Here is a 12,928-nt window from a genome sequence, read left to right on the forward strand (position 1 = left end):
CTCAGCGTTATAAGTAGCCAGAGACCGACGACAATCGTTCGTTTTGAAATCACTTTGTTGTGGGAGCTGAGGAAGTACGTTGAGTCGCTACAGCTGCCAATCTCTGAAAGCATGTGGGAGCATGTACTTTGTTTGACGGGCTCGCGAGACAATCTTCAGCTTGCTACTGTGGCTGCATATATACGTCAAACCTGGCCGCTTAGCGAAAGGCATTTGGAGCATATGCTGCTTAAGTTTCTGCTTTGCCGGCCGGATCGTAATTGCTCATGTATGTATCGAAGCATCTCCCGCGGTTCGTCTACTAACAAACCATTAGATACTTTCCCATCAACCCTTGGTGTGACGATTACAACTGCATCTACTAGTATCTGCACGATAGAGGCCGTTGGTGGCCCATATATGGTGTCGGAGTTTGCTGAGCAGATATCATGGCTGGCTACAGTATTGAGAATGTCGCCAATACAAGGGATAGTGGTTGTGCTGTCACCGCGTATGACCATCTCACCAGTGAAAACACTGTTCAAACTAAGTCCGGAAGAAATGTCAGTAAAGGCTAAACTCGATTTTAGTGTTCAAAACAGTCGGGAGACGTCTACGTCGGCTCAAGGCACTTGCTGGACTCGACTGTTTTCGAATGCCATATTGGTCAGCGGGTACCCTATTCTCCGAAAATTGACGTCAGCTACCGGTCTCGAAACATCGTTGAGCATCATGTCGAGCATATTGCAAGCCCACCAAATCGTTCGTCTCGAGAACAGAATTGTTATGAAAGGCTTCAACTCATTAGTAGTTGCTTCCGCGGTTGATGGTGGTTCCATTCTGTGGCATGCTTTCACCAGCAGCAAGCCAGAAGATCGCATTTCTTACTTCGACCCTCGAGTAGAAGAATCAATTTCAAAAAAAGAGGAAGCTCCTTTACTCCGCTCCCTAGAGGGCTTTCGTCATATCATAGGATGGTGCTCTGAAGTGACGGAACTCTGTGGTAAGTTATGAGCCAGCGGTGTGATTGACACAAAAGAAGAAGTCTAATTATGTCAACAGGACATCCTCAGGCTGAGCTCAGCATCTCCGCATCTGGAGCCGTTCCATGCCCTGCGTACACAGCTATCGATCGCATATATGTCGAAGGAGGGCTCTATGTGATAGGTGGTGTAAACGCACGTATCAACCAGAGAGAACAGCCAGTAAGATTTGGCGAGACCCGCGATTACTCTGCCGTGTTCGAATGGGTTGCCGATCAGTTCGTCGCTTTCTACGATGTAACAGACCACCGAGGTTGGCTAGTAGATGGCGCTTCCGCATTGCTCCACCTTGTGCGAACGTCTTTGCAGCTGGAAGAGATCAACCCTGAATCTACCTACCATTGGGTCTTCGAGAAAGACAAGTTAGAAGACGACTGGGCAAATTTCAGTGGACGTGCTGCGTCGATACGTACACTGAAGAGTTGGAAGAATCGTGCACTACCCGTCTACATAAAGAACCAGACGTTCTCAAATGGGCAGCCGGTAAACACATACTCCACCTTTGGAGATAGAGTGGATAAAGTTTTGCATTCGCTTGAGCTCCTTATCGAATACCAAACCCGTATTGCTACGGAAAGCGGTATCAGAGTCTTCCAAAGTCTGGATGCCAGGAAATTCCTCTTAGGTTTCGATATCCTAGATCTTGTCAAGTCTCGACCTCAGTGCGTCCCTCGTATTGAGCGGTTCAGCTCAGGGGATAACAGCTGGGTCAGTTTGTTGCCTGCTATAGGTGTGCTGCCAATCTTCGGCAAGGGATTCGGCGACCTCATCTGTCCCAGTAAGCCTGACACAGTCTGCGCGGCATGGCGATCCGTTCCTAGGGGTCAGGACTATCTAGCCTCTTCCATTTCAACTATTACGTTGCTGCGCAAAGAAAGGCTACAACAACTGGAGACTGAGCTGGAACCAGGTGGATTGACGCGTAAGCTCCTTTGGATGTCACGAGGTCAGCCTTTCGACTGTTGCCAGTGCACCAAGGGCAAACAAGTTGGAGAACAAGAGCACCGAGATCCAGTGCAGTATATCGTGTCGAAACCGTGGTTGCGCACTCACAAATCGAAAGAGATAACCTCTGTTGATGTTTCGACTTTAGATGCAACCGGCGCTGTTGTATTTGTCAATCTCTCAAGTCTGGGCCGCCGCGTTGAAGCTCGGAACCTCCAAGCACCCGCAGCAGGTCCGGTATCGAGTAGCAGTCATGGGAGCTTGTCAGCTCCAGCCAGTCAGTCAACCGCAGCTCAATCCTCAAGCTCCACAGCTCCGACAGAAACAAGCGCTCAGGTTGCAAGTTCCGCAAGTGATCAAGGTGGAAGTAATGCGCGTAGAGATCAGAGCATATCATCCAGACTGAAAGAGAAATGGAAAGGCAAGCTGAGGACGTTCTATCCAAACTTGAAAAGAACGACATGATCCAATCGAACATGCGCTCGATGAAAGAAAGGTTACATTCTAATCCAGAAAGTTATGAATGTTTTCACAACGGTGAGGCGGGGCGGAAGAACTTTTGTGAGACCATAGCAGTGTTTTGTAGTCGTCTGATTTGAATGATAGGGTCGGCTATGAGAGTAGAACTCCTTATGATTGACACCTTCGTTGGACAGGTGACCTGATCTGGGTTGTGTCGAGAATCTGCGCCGTAATAAAATTGCGAATATCTCTGATGACGTAATTGCCACTGGTTCATGGCGGAGCTTGTCAGATGCGGTAGTCCTGCCCTCACCACAATAGTGAGGTCTGCGTACTGTCGCAGCTCATAAACAATACAAGATGTTGAGGCGACGCATGTGCGCGACAAGATTCAAAGGATGGCGGCCGGCGGTGTGGAGTGAAGTGAAGATGTAGCATCGCTACTGCTGTTTGTGGACGTGCAAAAAGGGGACTGCTGACAGGGATCATCGATAGCGAGGCAACAACGATGCGGTTGCTCGGAACAACAAAGTCTTACGACTTCAATCTTGATGCTTTTCTTTCAATGCGACTCTTGCGATTGTTGCTCTCACATAATACGACACTTGTTTGCAGAAGCGTCAAAGGGCGACGCGCGCTCGTTGCAGACGTGACATCTCCACAGTCGCGTCTTTGTTTCCATCACCATCTGTTTACTCACCCCACTACCACTACAATCAGTGCGCTCCCACATATATGAGTCAAATGCAACTGTGCACGCATCCATTACTCATCAATCTCGCGAACTTCACGTCGACGCCTCGTCAATCGAACGCGTTTACTCCAGCAACTCAACACTTTCGCAACTAAACACCACACGGATGGCCACTAAATACGACTCTGTAAAGTGCAAATCATGTGCTAGAGTCCTCGCCGTGGTATCCGCCACTGGGCTTGTACCTACGACTTCGCCGGATGCCTCCCATGCAGGATGCAGCACGTGTCAGCGATTCGACTCTCTGTATGACGCGATTAGAGAAGCCGATACTGAATGGGCTGTACTCGAAAACAAGCGCGACTCAATCAGTAAATCATTCGCGCGAGATAACCACAAGCGGGCTCACATGGAGTTCGACAACTGGTTGATGACTGTCGAAGCACCTGGACCAGCAAGAGACGCGCAGAATGAACACCCGGAGAACAAGGACCATGGAGGAGGGGACTTTATCAACGACGACAAACAAGATACAGCTGGTCCCAAGCGTCGAAGATCACACTCGCCTACTACCCAGCGGTCTGGAGAATCATCCGATACAGCACCACATGGACAGCAAGGCATATCGCTGTCTCTCAGGCCATCGCCTAAACGATCGCACAGCTCATCAGCTTCGATATCACGCAAGCGGCTCAAATTCTCCGATTCAGTCGAGTTCCATGAGAATTACAGGACCAGTGAGCAGTATCACCGACCGAGCGAAACGTACGCGCGAGGGAGAAATGCGCCGCCTGAGGGTTCCGAGTACATGGACACTAGTGGATCGGGTCTGACCTTCCTGAAGTTCACCGGTATGAAGAAAGTTGGCGCCAAATGGGTTGAGCTGAGCGAGGAAGAGCTTGCAAAGCAGAGCGAAAAAGCAAAGACTTGGGCGCAGCTGCGGAAACTCGCGACTGCAGGGAAACCCGAAGCTGATACACCGGAGGCCGATGCAGAGGTAGAGGTGAGGCAGGATGACGATGCTCCTCAAGATGCTCGTGCAGCAAGACTTGCGCGAAGAGCTAAGGGAACAAGCGCGGAATCAGTACAAGCTCGGGGCACGACAAGTAGACGGGGCCGGGGCACCTTGCGAAAAGGGAAACAACCATCGCTTGTCAGTGCAGTGGACGATATCCCAGAGACTGCGTGTGACTCTACCCTCGTCTCGAATACCACAACAACAACACATGGAAATGATCATCATTCGGACGGAGATCTAGGTCGGGTGGAGATCATCGCATCTGGAGACGACGGTCTGGAGCGAAGACATGACGCTGTTCCCAGAACAGAAACCACAGCGGCACTGTGCGCCGATCAAGTACGAGAGCCAGCCACACCCCACGAGGAGCCCCACAAGGATATGCAAGTGACTAGCGAGGCAATGTGCCAGAGTATTGCAGCTCAGCCAAACACCAGTAGTGTGGAGTCTCAACCAACAGTCGTATCTGAATACGACCAATCGCAACTCGAGCCAAGGAAGAATGCCTTATGCACAGATCATGATGCACCGGAAATTGAGATACCTGAGGCGTCGTCTGGGTCTCGAATTCTGCGACCGACCTCAAGCAACCTTGAGGATACCGGCATCGCAAGTGCGCGAGACCTAGACCATCTCTCAGATGCTCGCCCCAATTCTGAGAAAGTTCCAGCGCGAAAGGAGGATGCTGTGCGCGAAGACCCTGGAGTGTCAACTCAAAACACGCCTACTGCTGCAGAGAAGGCTATCGCGACAGGAACATCTCTGCAACAGCCATCCGCGGAGCGTGAAGACCTCGTCACGGAGCTGAACACGTCTACCTCAGCTGACAACAAGCTCCAAGTGCAGGGTCACTCCAATGTGGACATCGTTAGCGCCACGATACCGCAAGACCCTGATCGCCCTCCTGCAGCCAGAATGCCCACAGAAGAAGCGTAGATCCTCGCAGGGGGCATGATCGACGAAGCTGGAGACGCTGCGAGTCAATATCTAGGTTAAAGATGCGTCCCACAGAAGGATCCAGCCTCTCTCGTGGCCGTAGAATAACAGAGTAGGGATGGCAGAGGTGGCCTCGTTTGAGCAGGGCCCTTATGTGGGTACTACAGCGTGATTAGCGGCGAGTCCGTGGCGGACACTTGCCGCCGGTCCACAGTTCGGCGTACATGCCGTGCCGCAAGCGCCGCACCTCTTGTGTATGATAGAAATAATAATTGTCGGTCTGTAGACGCCGATGCCTATGCGATTCCTTTGATGGTGTCCTCTAAATGCCATGTGTGTCTGTGCGTTGACCACACAAAAGCGATACTGGTACTGTCACTTGTACTTCCATGGAACAGGTGAGGGGGAGGAGCATCATCATGACTCCGCTCCATAGAATGGCTCCTCTAACGCAGCTTCTAACGCATCTTCTATTCCTTCTCGAATGCAGCTAGAGCGCTGGGCTAGAAAACAGCAAAAGACGAGCTAGGTCCTGTGCCCTTCCCGTGGGACCATTACGTCGCATTCGTCTCGAATGTCGCATTCAGGAACATGATGTATTCGAGAAAGACCCACCACCTATGGCCTCAGCTGCAGCTCTACCTGACCCAAGCTCTATCCAGAAAACAATTCTCCTTCTCCCAGCGTACGGGATAACGCTATGCCTTTTCGTATTGTGGCGACAACAATTTTCCTCACCGATCAATGCGCAAGTGGAGCGATGACATGGCCCAAAGGAGAAGGATTGATTGCGGCGGAAGGGCCGTTCCAGCTCTGCCGGTGTGCGTAGCCGTAAAACGTACGACTTTTTCTTCTTTGTGTATGCTGCGAGATTGCCGATACCCGGTGTTGGCTTAGATCTAAGGTATGGTGTTGATCAATGCTTGGTATTTCAGGCGGCAACTAGCCTTTTTGGGTAGTACATGGGCGGGCTATCACGATGTGGTGAGGTGATGTTGTACGTTTTGCGACTGGGTTGATGTACGAGATTGCGAAAATGATAGAAATTCTTGTGGAGACTTGGGATTGATGGGAGAAATGAGAAGTGGGAATGCGCATTGTTGCATATTCTTGCGGCTTGGGCTCTGAAACCTTCTGCATCCTACTTTTGCTTGCTTTTTTTGGGTCAGATAACTCCTACGTCGAAGTGACGTTGAAGGCCTAGTCTTGGCGAGAGGACTTAAAGAAAGAGATAGTACGGGGCGAGAAGCTGCTACGAAGTACCTAAATTATGTTCGACAGACTTGAGTGTAGGAGTAGGAGTAGAGCCTCCTCTTCAGCTTCGGTATAGCAGCTTTCGGATTCGGGTTCGCATACGTCTTCTCAGCCTTGCCCGCCTCGCTCTTGCCCTACCTAGATCTTCTCGAAGGATGGCAACACATACTGGACACGACACTATCCAACGCCTTCAAATCCAACCTCAACCCTTTGAAAACTTCTCTTGCTTCATGGGTGCGAAGCTCCAATCACCTTAAAGATCCCCATTTCGCCGAACGAGCTCGTCGAACATCGGCAGCGTCCAGCCGCTCGACCGCTGCCGCCTCGCAATATTTTCGGTGTCGGCGTGAGACCGGCATATACCGTTGTACCAGCTCAACGTCTTCATCATGGCGACAGGAACTGCCTGCACTGCAGCCCGAGGATTGCAGATTGAAAGCTGCACGTGGGGAGCTGCGGGATTCCTTGCGGTGACGTCATGGGACCCCTCGCATCCATGGATGGATCTCACCAACGTCGACAGGGTTATCGTGTGACCGTCTCGTCAATACTTTCCAGGTATCAAGCGGCGCGATTTACCTTTGCACCCACATCCCACGTCTCAGATACCGGGGGAGGGGATGTTTTTCCCTCGAGGGTGAAGATTGCCCCCCTCAAGGTTCGGTCTTACTAGAGTATGTTATGCATGCCCACGGTTGATTCCGCGACAACGGCGAAAACACTATGAGCCCGCGACATTCCACCCACTCCCCTACCCCGGCCCGGTTCCAAGCACATGTCAACAGGACAAAACATTTTTGGCTGACGCACGCACGGTCCTCCGGTTCCATCGTTCCGTCGGATAGATCTTTCCAACCAGCTAACTGGGATTCAGGGACCCGCCAATTTACTTACCGCGACCCCAAGATCAACACCCCTCATCAAATCACCGATTTGCGATGACATCGCCACCCCAGTCGCAGACTCAGACCGAGGTTGGCCGCTCACTCTGCCAACAAGGTCGGCGATAACAGCTTGCGGTTGATACGAAACGACCTCAGCCTGCCCGCGAAGGTGTAATGGATATTGGCAGTCGGCTAAATCGGAAGCAGGTAGCCATTAGCGCGACAACGTGTTTCTCAACACCACCAGGGCAAGCGGGATGTGGAGGGGTGGCTGGTAAAGCTCAGACCGGCTACCGTGGCCGTCGTATCGCACGCTGTCAACAGCACCCAGCGTTGCGGCGGTCAGTGAAAGCGAGAGCTGAGGCAAGATGCGACATGAACCGAGGCGCTCAACAGTATACTTTGATCCGCGTACACAGCCTCGTGTCTAGTTCTCAAAGGCCATTTGGTTTCCAGACTGCATTTTGAATTCGACTATCGGCAAATGCCTGCATGGGCCATCGAGATGCCGTGGGGGGAATGCAAAAGCTGGTATCGGCGATGGATCGGCAGCAAGCATAGTGAGTACTCTGGAGCAAGTGCAACTATCAATTGCTTGGACACTGTCTTAGCTCGAGCCCAACCACGAGGTATGCACGTTGCCATGCATCAAACTATCTCGTGCATTCTTCCACATACGGCCTAACAGGGTGCTGAGACACCTTGCGCGAGCGTCTTGACCTACTGTTCCGTTGGCCAAGCTAGAGGTCACTAGCGGATTGAAACTTCTGTCACACTTTGGAACGAAGTTTACGCAAGATTATTCGAGACATATCACAGGACTAGGATGCGATGGCTATTTCGGCTGTACAGAGGTCCGCAAACAATCATCTCAAAGCTCAAAGCAGTAGATCCATACGTCATAATCAGACCACAAATCTCACACCTACTTTACGCGTGTTGCGTTTCATCGCCCAACTCACGGCAGAACCCCGGAGCCGCAGGTGCTGGCCCCCAAAAGGGGAATCCGGTGATCCCTACACCATCAGCCTGCCCGCGCACTAACGAAATGCATGAAAACCTGCAGTAGCGTGCACTACGCGCCGTTAAGCCTCACTAACCTGCAGCAGGAAATCTTCGAGAAGCCCTTGTATCCTATCCTTCGCTTATCCATGGTTTTCATGGCTACGCCATCGTGCATAGTGGGAGCGGTGTCTTGCTTGCATGTGCATAGGTGCCGTAGCTGCAGCTTTAAGATTAGGAGACCTGGGAGACGCAGCCACCGTCCGGTCAGGTCAAACATCGAGCAGCTAGCGTAGTCACAGCGTTGCGGTGTACAAGATGCATAATCTTCACGCTGTAAACGCGCCGTGGGACGCCCACAGTGCTCGTCGGCCATACTTTACACAGCGAAGGATTCAAGGTGCATGAGAGTGATGTCATGGAGGCAGTTCCCGCTCGCCAGCCAGCAAACGCGTGCATATTCAAGGCGTGGAGTTATTGTGCATCATCAGACTACCAAGCATCCTCCACAAAAGCCCCCCGCCAAGACACCGAGCAGGGATACCCTGATGCTAAAGCCCCGACTCGTTACGAGGCACGCACGCACCTCGTCTGTTCCCGTCCCAGGCGTTTCCTCTAGGGACCAAACTCTAAACCACGTTTCTCTATTCGCCGAGAGAATATCACCAGAGAACGCGTCCGAAGCGATCAGCGACGCCTGCCACCAACCTCACAATTACGTGTCTTGTGACAGCAACCGCATCACGGATTGCCTAACAAGGTGACGGATAAGGTGACCTGTGATATAATGATCTTCGTTGCGCCGAAGCACCGCCACATAGGACCGCGGGCAAAGGCTCCGGCTAGCAAATTGGAGCACAACAACCATGGGTGTCTCAGACATTGCCAAGGTATAGCACGCATGTATTCAGGCGTGCGTCATACATCGCCAATCCATGCTCGAGCAAATTGGGCCGCCGTGATTGCAAAGAAGTACAGGCCAATATATGCAGGGCTCTCGATTGTGTCTCGCGCGTAAGTAGCCATCCGGTCGCGAACCGGATCCGCACTGGCGGCGAAGACGGAAAAGTGGGGGTTCAGACTTGCGCTCGTGGTCAAACACCGACCGGTGTAGCAGCATTTGCTAGACAACGACAAGTCTGTCTTCTGGAAGGAAAACTTCGTGCGTAGAGTTGAGAGTGGAGGAGCTAGAATCTGGCGTGCAAAGTGGGTATGGGGTACGGATGAAGCTACCCGGGTAGAACGGCACAGGCGGTAGCGGTCAAAGGGTTCAGCTTCGAAATCATGTTGTCATGTTGTTTGGTGCATCGTGACTATAGGGTAGGGTTGAGCGAGTTTGCAGGTCACACGTGCAGACGAGATGCGTGGTCGAGTAATTGGTGTAGAGCCTGATAAGCTTCTATGGTGATTTTGTATATGTGTTATCTAGATTGGAAGGGGCTAATACCGCAATCCTGATTTCTTCTAGCTATCTAACCTTCTTTCTACACGTCTCTTCAGTAATCTGAAGCATGCAGCCCGTGCGGTCGCATTGCAGCAGACCGTCCGATCATCGGCGCTGCGCTCAAAGGGGCCTGGCAACATGTGTCGGCTTGGAATGACAGTTCGTGTTGCTCTAGTCTTCCGATAGTTCCCGCACCATGGACAAGGGCCAGGCGCACGCTAGTGGCTCCTCGTAGCAGGTACTCTGCATCCCAGACTAAGCTGTCGGGAGGTACCTAGACTCATGGCTGAAGCTGACAGCAGGCTGGCGGCGGGCTTGCTAAGGGCCCAGGGGACAAAGTTTGTGGCTGGTTGGATGCCTCCAAGTGGAGTGCTCATGGTACCAGGCCCTCTGATTCTTCGCCTTGCCACTGCTCGAATAGCTGGCGCACGCGGTAGTCGGTCGCCCAACCAATGTCCGACTCAATGTCTCGTAGGAGATGTAATACGACTTGGCGCTCTCGAGCATCGCTGAGGCACTGACCCGCAGTGAACAGGGGCTGCACAGAGTGGATCCGGACCGCTTCATCTGACCGAGCGAGCGAAATGCCAACAATTTCGCGGCTGTGCTTCTGGCACATGGCCAGAACGGACTGGTACGAGTTCATGCGTGCGACGACGGTGCTGCGCCCCTGGGTGGACTCGTGTGGCTTGTTCATGAACAGGAGAATCTGCGACATGTGGTATGTCTGCATAGTCGAGGCGCACATGGGAATCGAGTACCAGACCTCTGCAAACATGGAGGCATTATCGTTGTTGAACATCGGTCCGGATGTTTGGGCGGGTGCCACCCTGGCAGAAGGTTTGAAAGTCACCGGTAGTCCGTCGTGCCACACCTGGAACTGCTTGCGGAGACTAAACCAGTAATCCAGAAGGGTCCGCTGAGGAACGCCAGCCCAACTCATGCCGGCTTCGTTTGAGACTTCGTCTCCCGCAGCCATGAAGTTGACTAGCTTGGCCATGAGCCAGACCAGGGCGTTGCAGATGAGGTCTTCCCTCATCACCTTCTCCTCGTCGGGGTAGCCGGTTGCTGTCGTGTTGCTAGGCATAATGTAGCCTCGCTCGTCGATCATGAGGCCAGCCTCTCTCCACAGCGTCAAGTCATCGGTGTCTAGCCTTGTGTTTGTCTTGTTGATGAAGGCTGCGAGCATGTCTTGTCTGGCAATGTTCCAGAACGTTGCTCGCCGAGCTTTTGATGTGAAGTTGAAGTTTGCGGATGGCATCGATGATGTGGGTGTTGGTAGTTGTAATGGCATAACATGCTCTTGTGAAAGGACAAGGAGGGACTTTGCACCATTCAGGTGCTTCGCCCAATCCGAAACGGAAGTGTCTAAGAACTCATAGACACAAAGAATAGCAGATGCGGCCAGCAGTTCGTCGGTGTTCGCTACGAATGAAGTGTTGCTGGAAGTCCGTCGTCGCTTGTGTGCTGGCCCATCGTAGGCGGAGTTTTGATGTCTTTGCTCGCACTCTGACTCGTCGGGAGAGGAGGCGACGTCCATCTTGAGAGCGTGCAACAGTAGTGACACAGCAGTATCATAGTATACTGCTGCCTTGTGCTTCCAGTCGACCAGTGGTGCCTCGGGATACTGCTCCATTCTAGCTTGACGCGTTACACTGCCTCCCATGACAGGCTTACGGCCCTGAACACGAGCAAGAGCCTTCGCCGCACAGGCAACAGCTGCGTACTTGAGTAATGGGTTGTCACGCGCCTGCACGGGGACGTAAGACGCGAAGTAAGTGCCAAGATCGAATAGGTCCATCCAGTAACCGGGGCCTTCTGAGAACCACCGGAGAAGGAACGCGATTTCGTGATCATCTTGAGTGGACATGCTGACGTCCGAGCGAGGTGGTGATCGCCGTGAGCTGGATATCGAAACTGAGCGGTGCATGTGGTCGGCGGAGTCGTACGGTGAGTTGAGGCGAGGATCTATGGGCGGCGACGCTGTGGAAGCTGGGAACTCCATCACGGGATGTATTCTTCGGTTGCATAATGATAGAGGAGGCGAGAGTGGGGTGCCTACAACAGATGCGGGTGGTGACTGCATCAGTGGTGGTAGGCTTTCTAGGTCGGGGGTATAACAGAAAGGAACGCTGGTAGGAGGCATCTCGGGCCCCATGCTCGATGGTGTGCTGGTAACTGAATGGAAGTTGCTGTGTGTGCGCCATGAAGGTAAAGAGCGAGCCTCGAATGGGCCAGGCGACTCCATGGAAGCTGTCGACATTGTGTCAAAGTCGGGTGTCCCGGGATCCAGGTACGGGTTGGTGGTGTTGATGAAGGTGACTGGGTAAGGCGTTAGCCAAGCTACATGGGTTACGTGAGACAGGACCTACCATGCTTGGGGATATCCATCCAGATGGCGTCCTCATCGAATGTGTTTTTGTAGGCGTAGAAGCCCTTCAGCGAGTTCTCGTCCCCTGAGTCTTCGCCGTTCATGGAGGCATTGTGTTGGTGGCGAAAGACGATGCCTGAGGATGGAATGCATTCTCTTGAGGCCTTGGTGCATTGTCCGCACACGGGCTTCTTCTCATCACACTTCAGCTTCCGCTGACGGCAAGTGAGACTGCGGGAGGCGTCAGTGGGCGACGACGTGGAAAGACAGGTCGACATACCATCCGGTTCGTGATCGCATTTCAACGTAGTTCAATCGTGTGGGTCTTGATGCGAAAAGCTTAAGATATCATAGCCTCGAGCCGAGGGAAGTGGGTAAGAAAAAGCATCCACATGAGTCGGAGAGAGCTGCCCTATATCTATACCAGTATGTCGCGGGCGATAAAGCGTTTGATACTCGATGGTTAGATGCGGGGTCTAGCATGGGTTCGCGCCAGTTGCGGATCCACCGTCACCATGAGCAAGGTTACGAAAATCGACGAAAGGCTTGCTCCTGGGCTAGTGCAGTAATCTGAATCGCGCTCGCGTTGCTCAATTTAGCTGGTGTGTGAGAAGCCAGACCTCAGTGTAAGGAACTAACCTGGGCCCGCCGCGCCCACGCCAGGTCGCGTCAAGCGCCGCAGTCAGCCGAGCCATGGCCGAGTTGCTATGCATACACCACTTGCAGACGCTGCAGACGTGCGCTGGGGGAAGACTAGCCGGATTATGGACGCTAACTTGCCACTGAATTTAAACTTTTCTCCTGGTCGCTGCGCGTTCGGCTAGGGATGCAGGTCGGCCCTTCTACCTGGACTACCAACGCATTAGGGGCGGTTTTCCCTGTCTTCACAGCCG

At 52.7% G+C, this 12,928-nt stretch overlaps 3 protein-coding genes across 3 annotated transcripts; 2 read left to right on the forward strand and 1 right to left on the reverse strand.

Moving 5' to 3' along the window:
* Nucleotides 1-1,031: 1,031 nt before the first annotated feature.
* On the forward strand, nt 1,032-1,941 carry J4E85_001879 (uncharacterized protein; the record flags this gene model as incomplete). The annotated part of the gene is made up of 2 exons (XM_051466163.1): nt 1,032-1,800; nt 1,901-1,941. The coding sequence occupies 2 exons, from the start codon at nt 1,032-1,034 to the stop codon at nt 1,939-1,941; spliced, it is 810 nt and encodes a 269-aa protein (XP_051330720.1).
* Nucleotides 1,942-3,532: 1,591 nt separating this feature from the next.
* On the forward strand, nt 3,533-5,077 carry J4E85_001880 (uncharacterized protein; the record flags this gene model as incomplete). Its single annotated transcript, XM_051466164.1, has 1 exon — nt 3,533-5,077. One exon carries the CDS (start codon nt 3,533-3,535, stop codon nt 5,075-5,077), a length of 1,545 nt encoding a protein of 514 aa, XP_051330721.1.
* Nucleotides 5,078-10,037: 4,960 nt separating this feature from the next.
* On the reverse strand, nt 10,038-12,335 carry AMTR1 (Transcription activator amtr1; the record flags this gene model as incomplete). Its single annotated transcript, XM_051466165.1, has 3 exons — nt 10,038-11,986; nt 12,037-12,266; nt 12,316-12,335. The coding sequence occupies 3 exons, from the start codon at nt 12,333-12,335 to the stop codon at nt 10,038-10,040; spliced, it is 2,199 nt and encodes a 732-aa protein (XP_051330722.1).
* Between the last annotated feature and the right edge of the window lie 593 nt (nt 12,336-12,928).

The sequence above is a fragment of the Alternaria conjuncta genome (assembly GCF_024043145.1).
Source record: "Alternaria conjuncta strain BMP 0040 chromosome Unknown scaffold_2, whole genome shotgun sequence".
Taxonomy (NCBI): Eukaryota; Fungi; Ascomycota; class Dothideomycetes; order Pleosporales; family Pleosporaceae; genus Alternaria; species Alternaria conjuncta.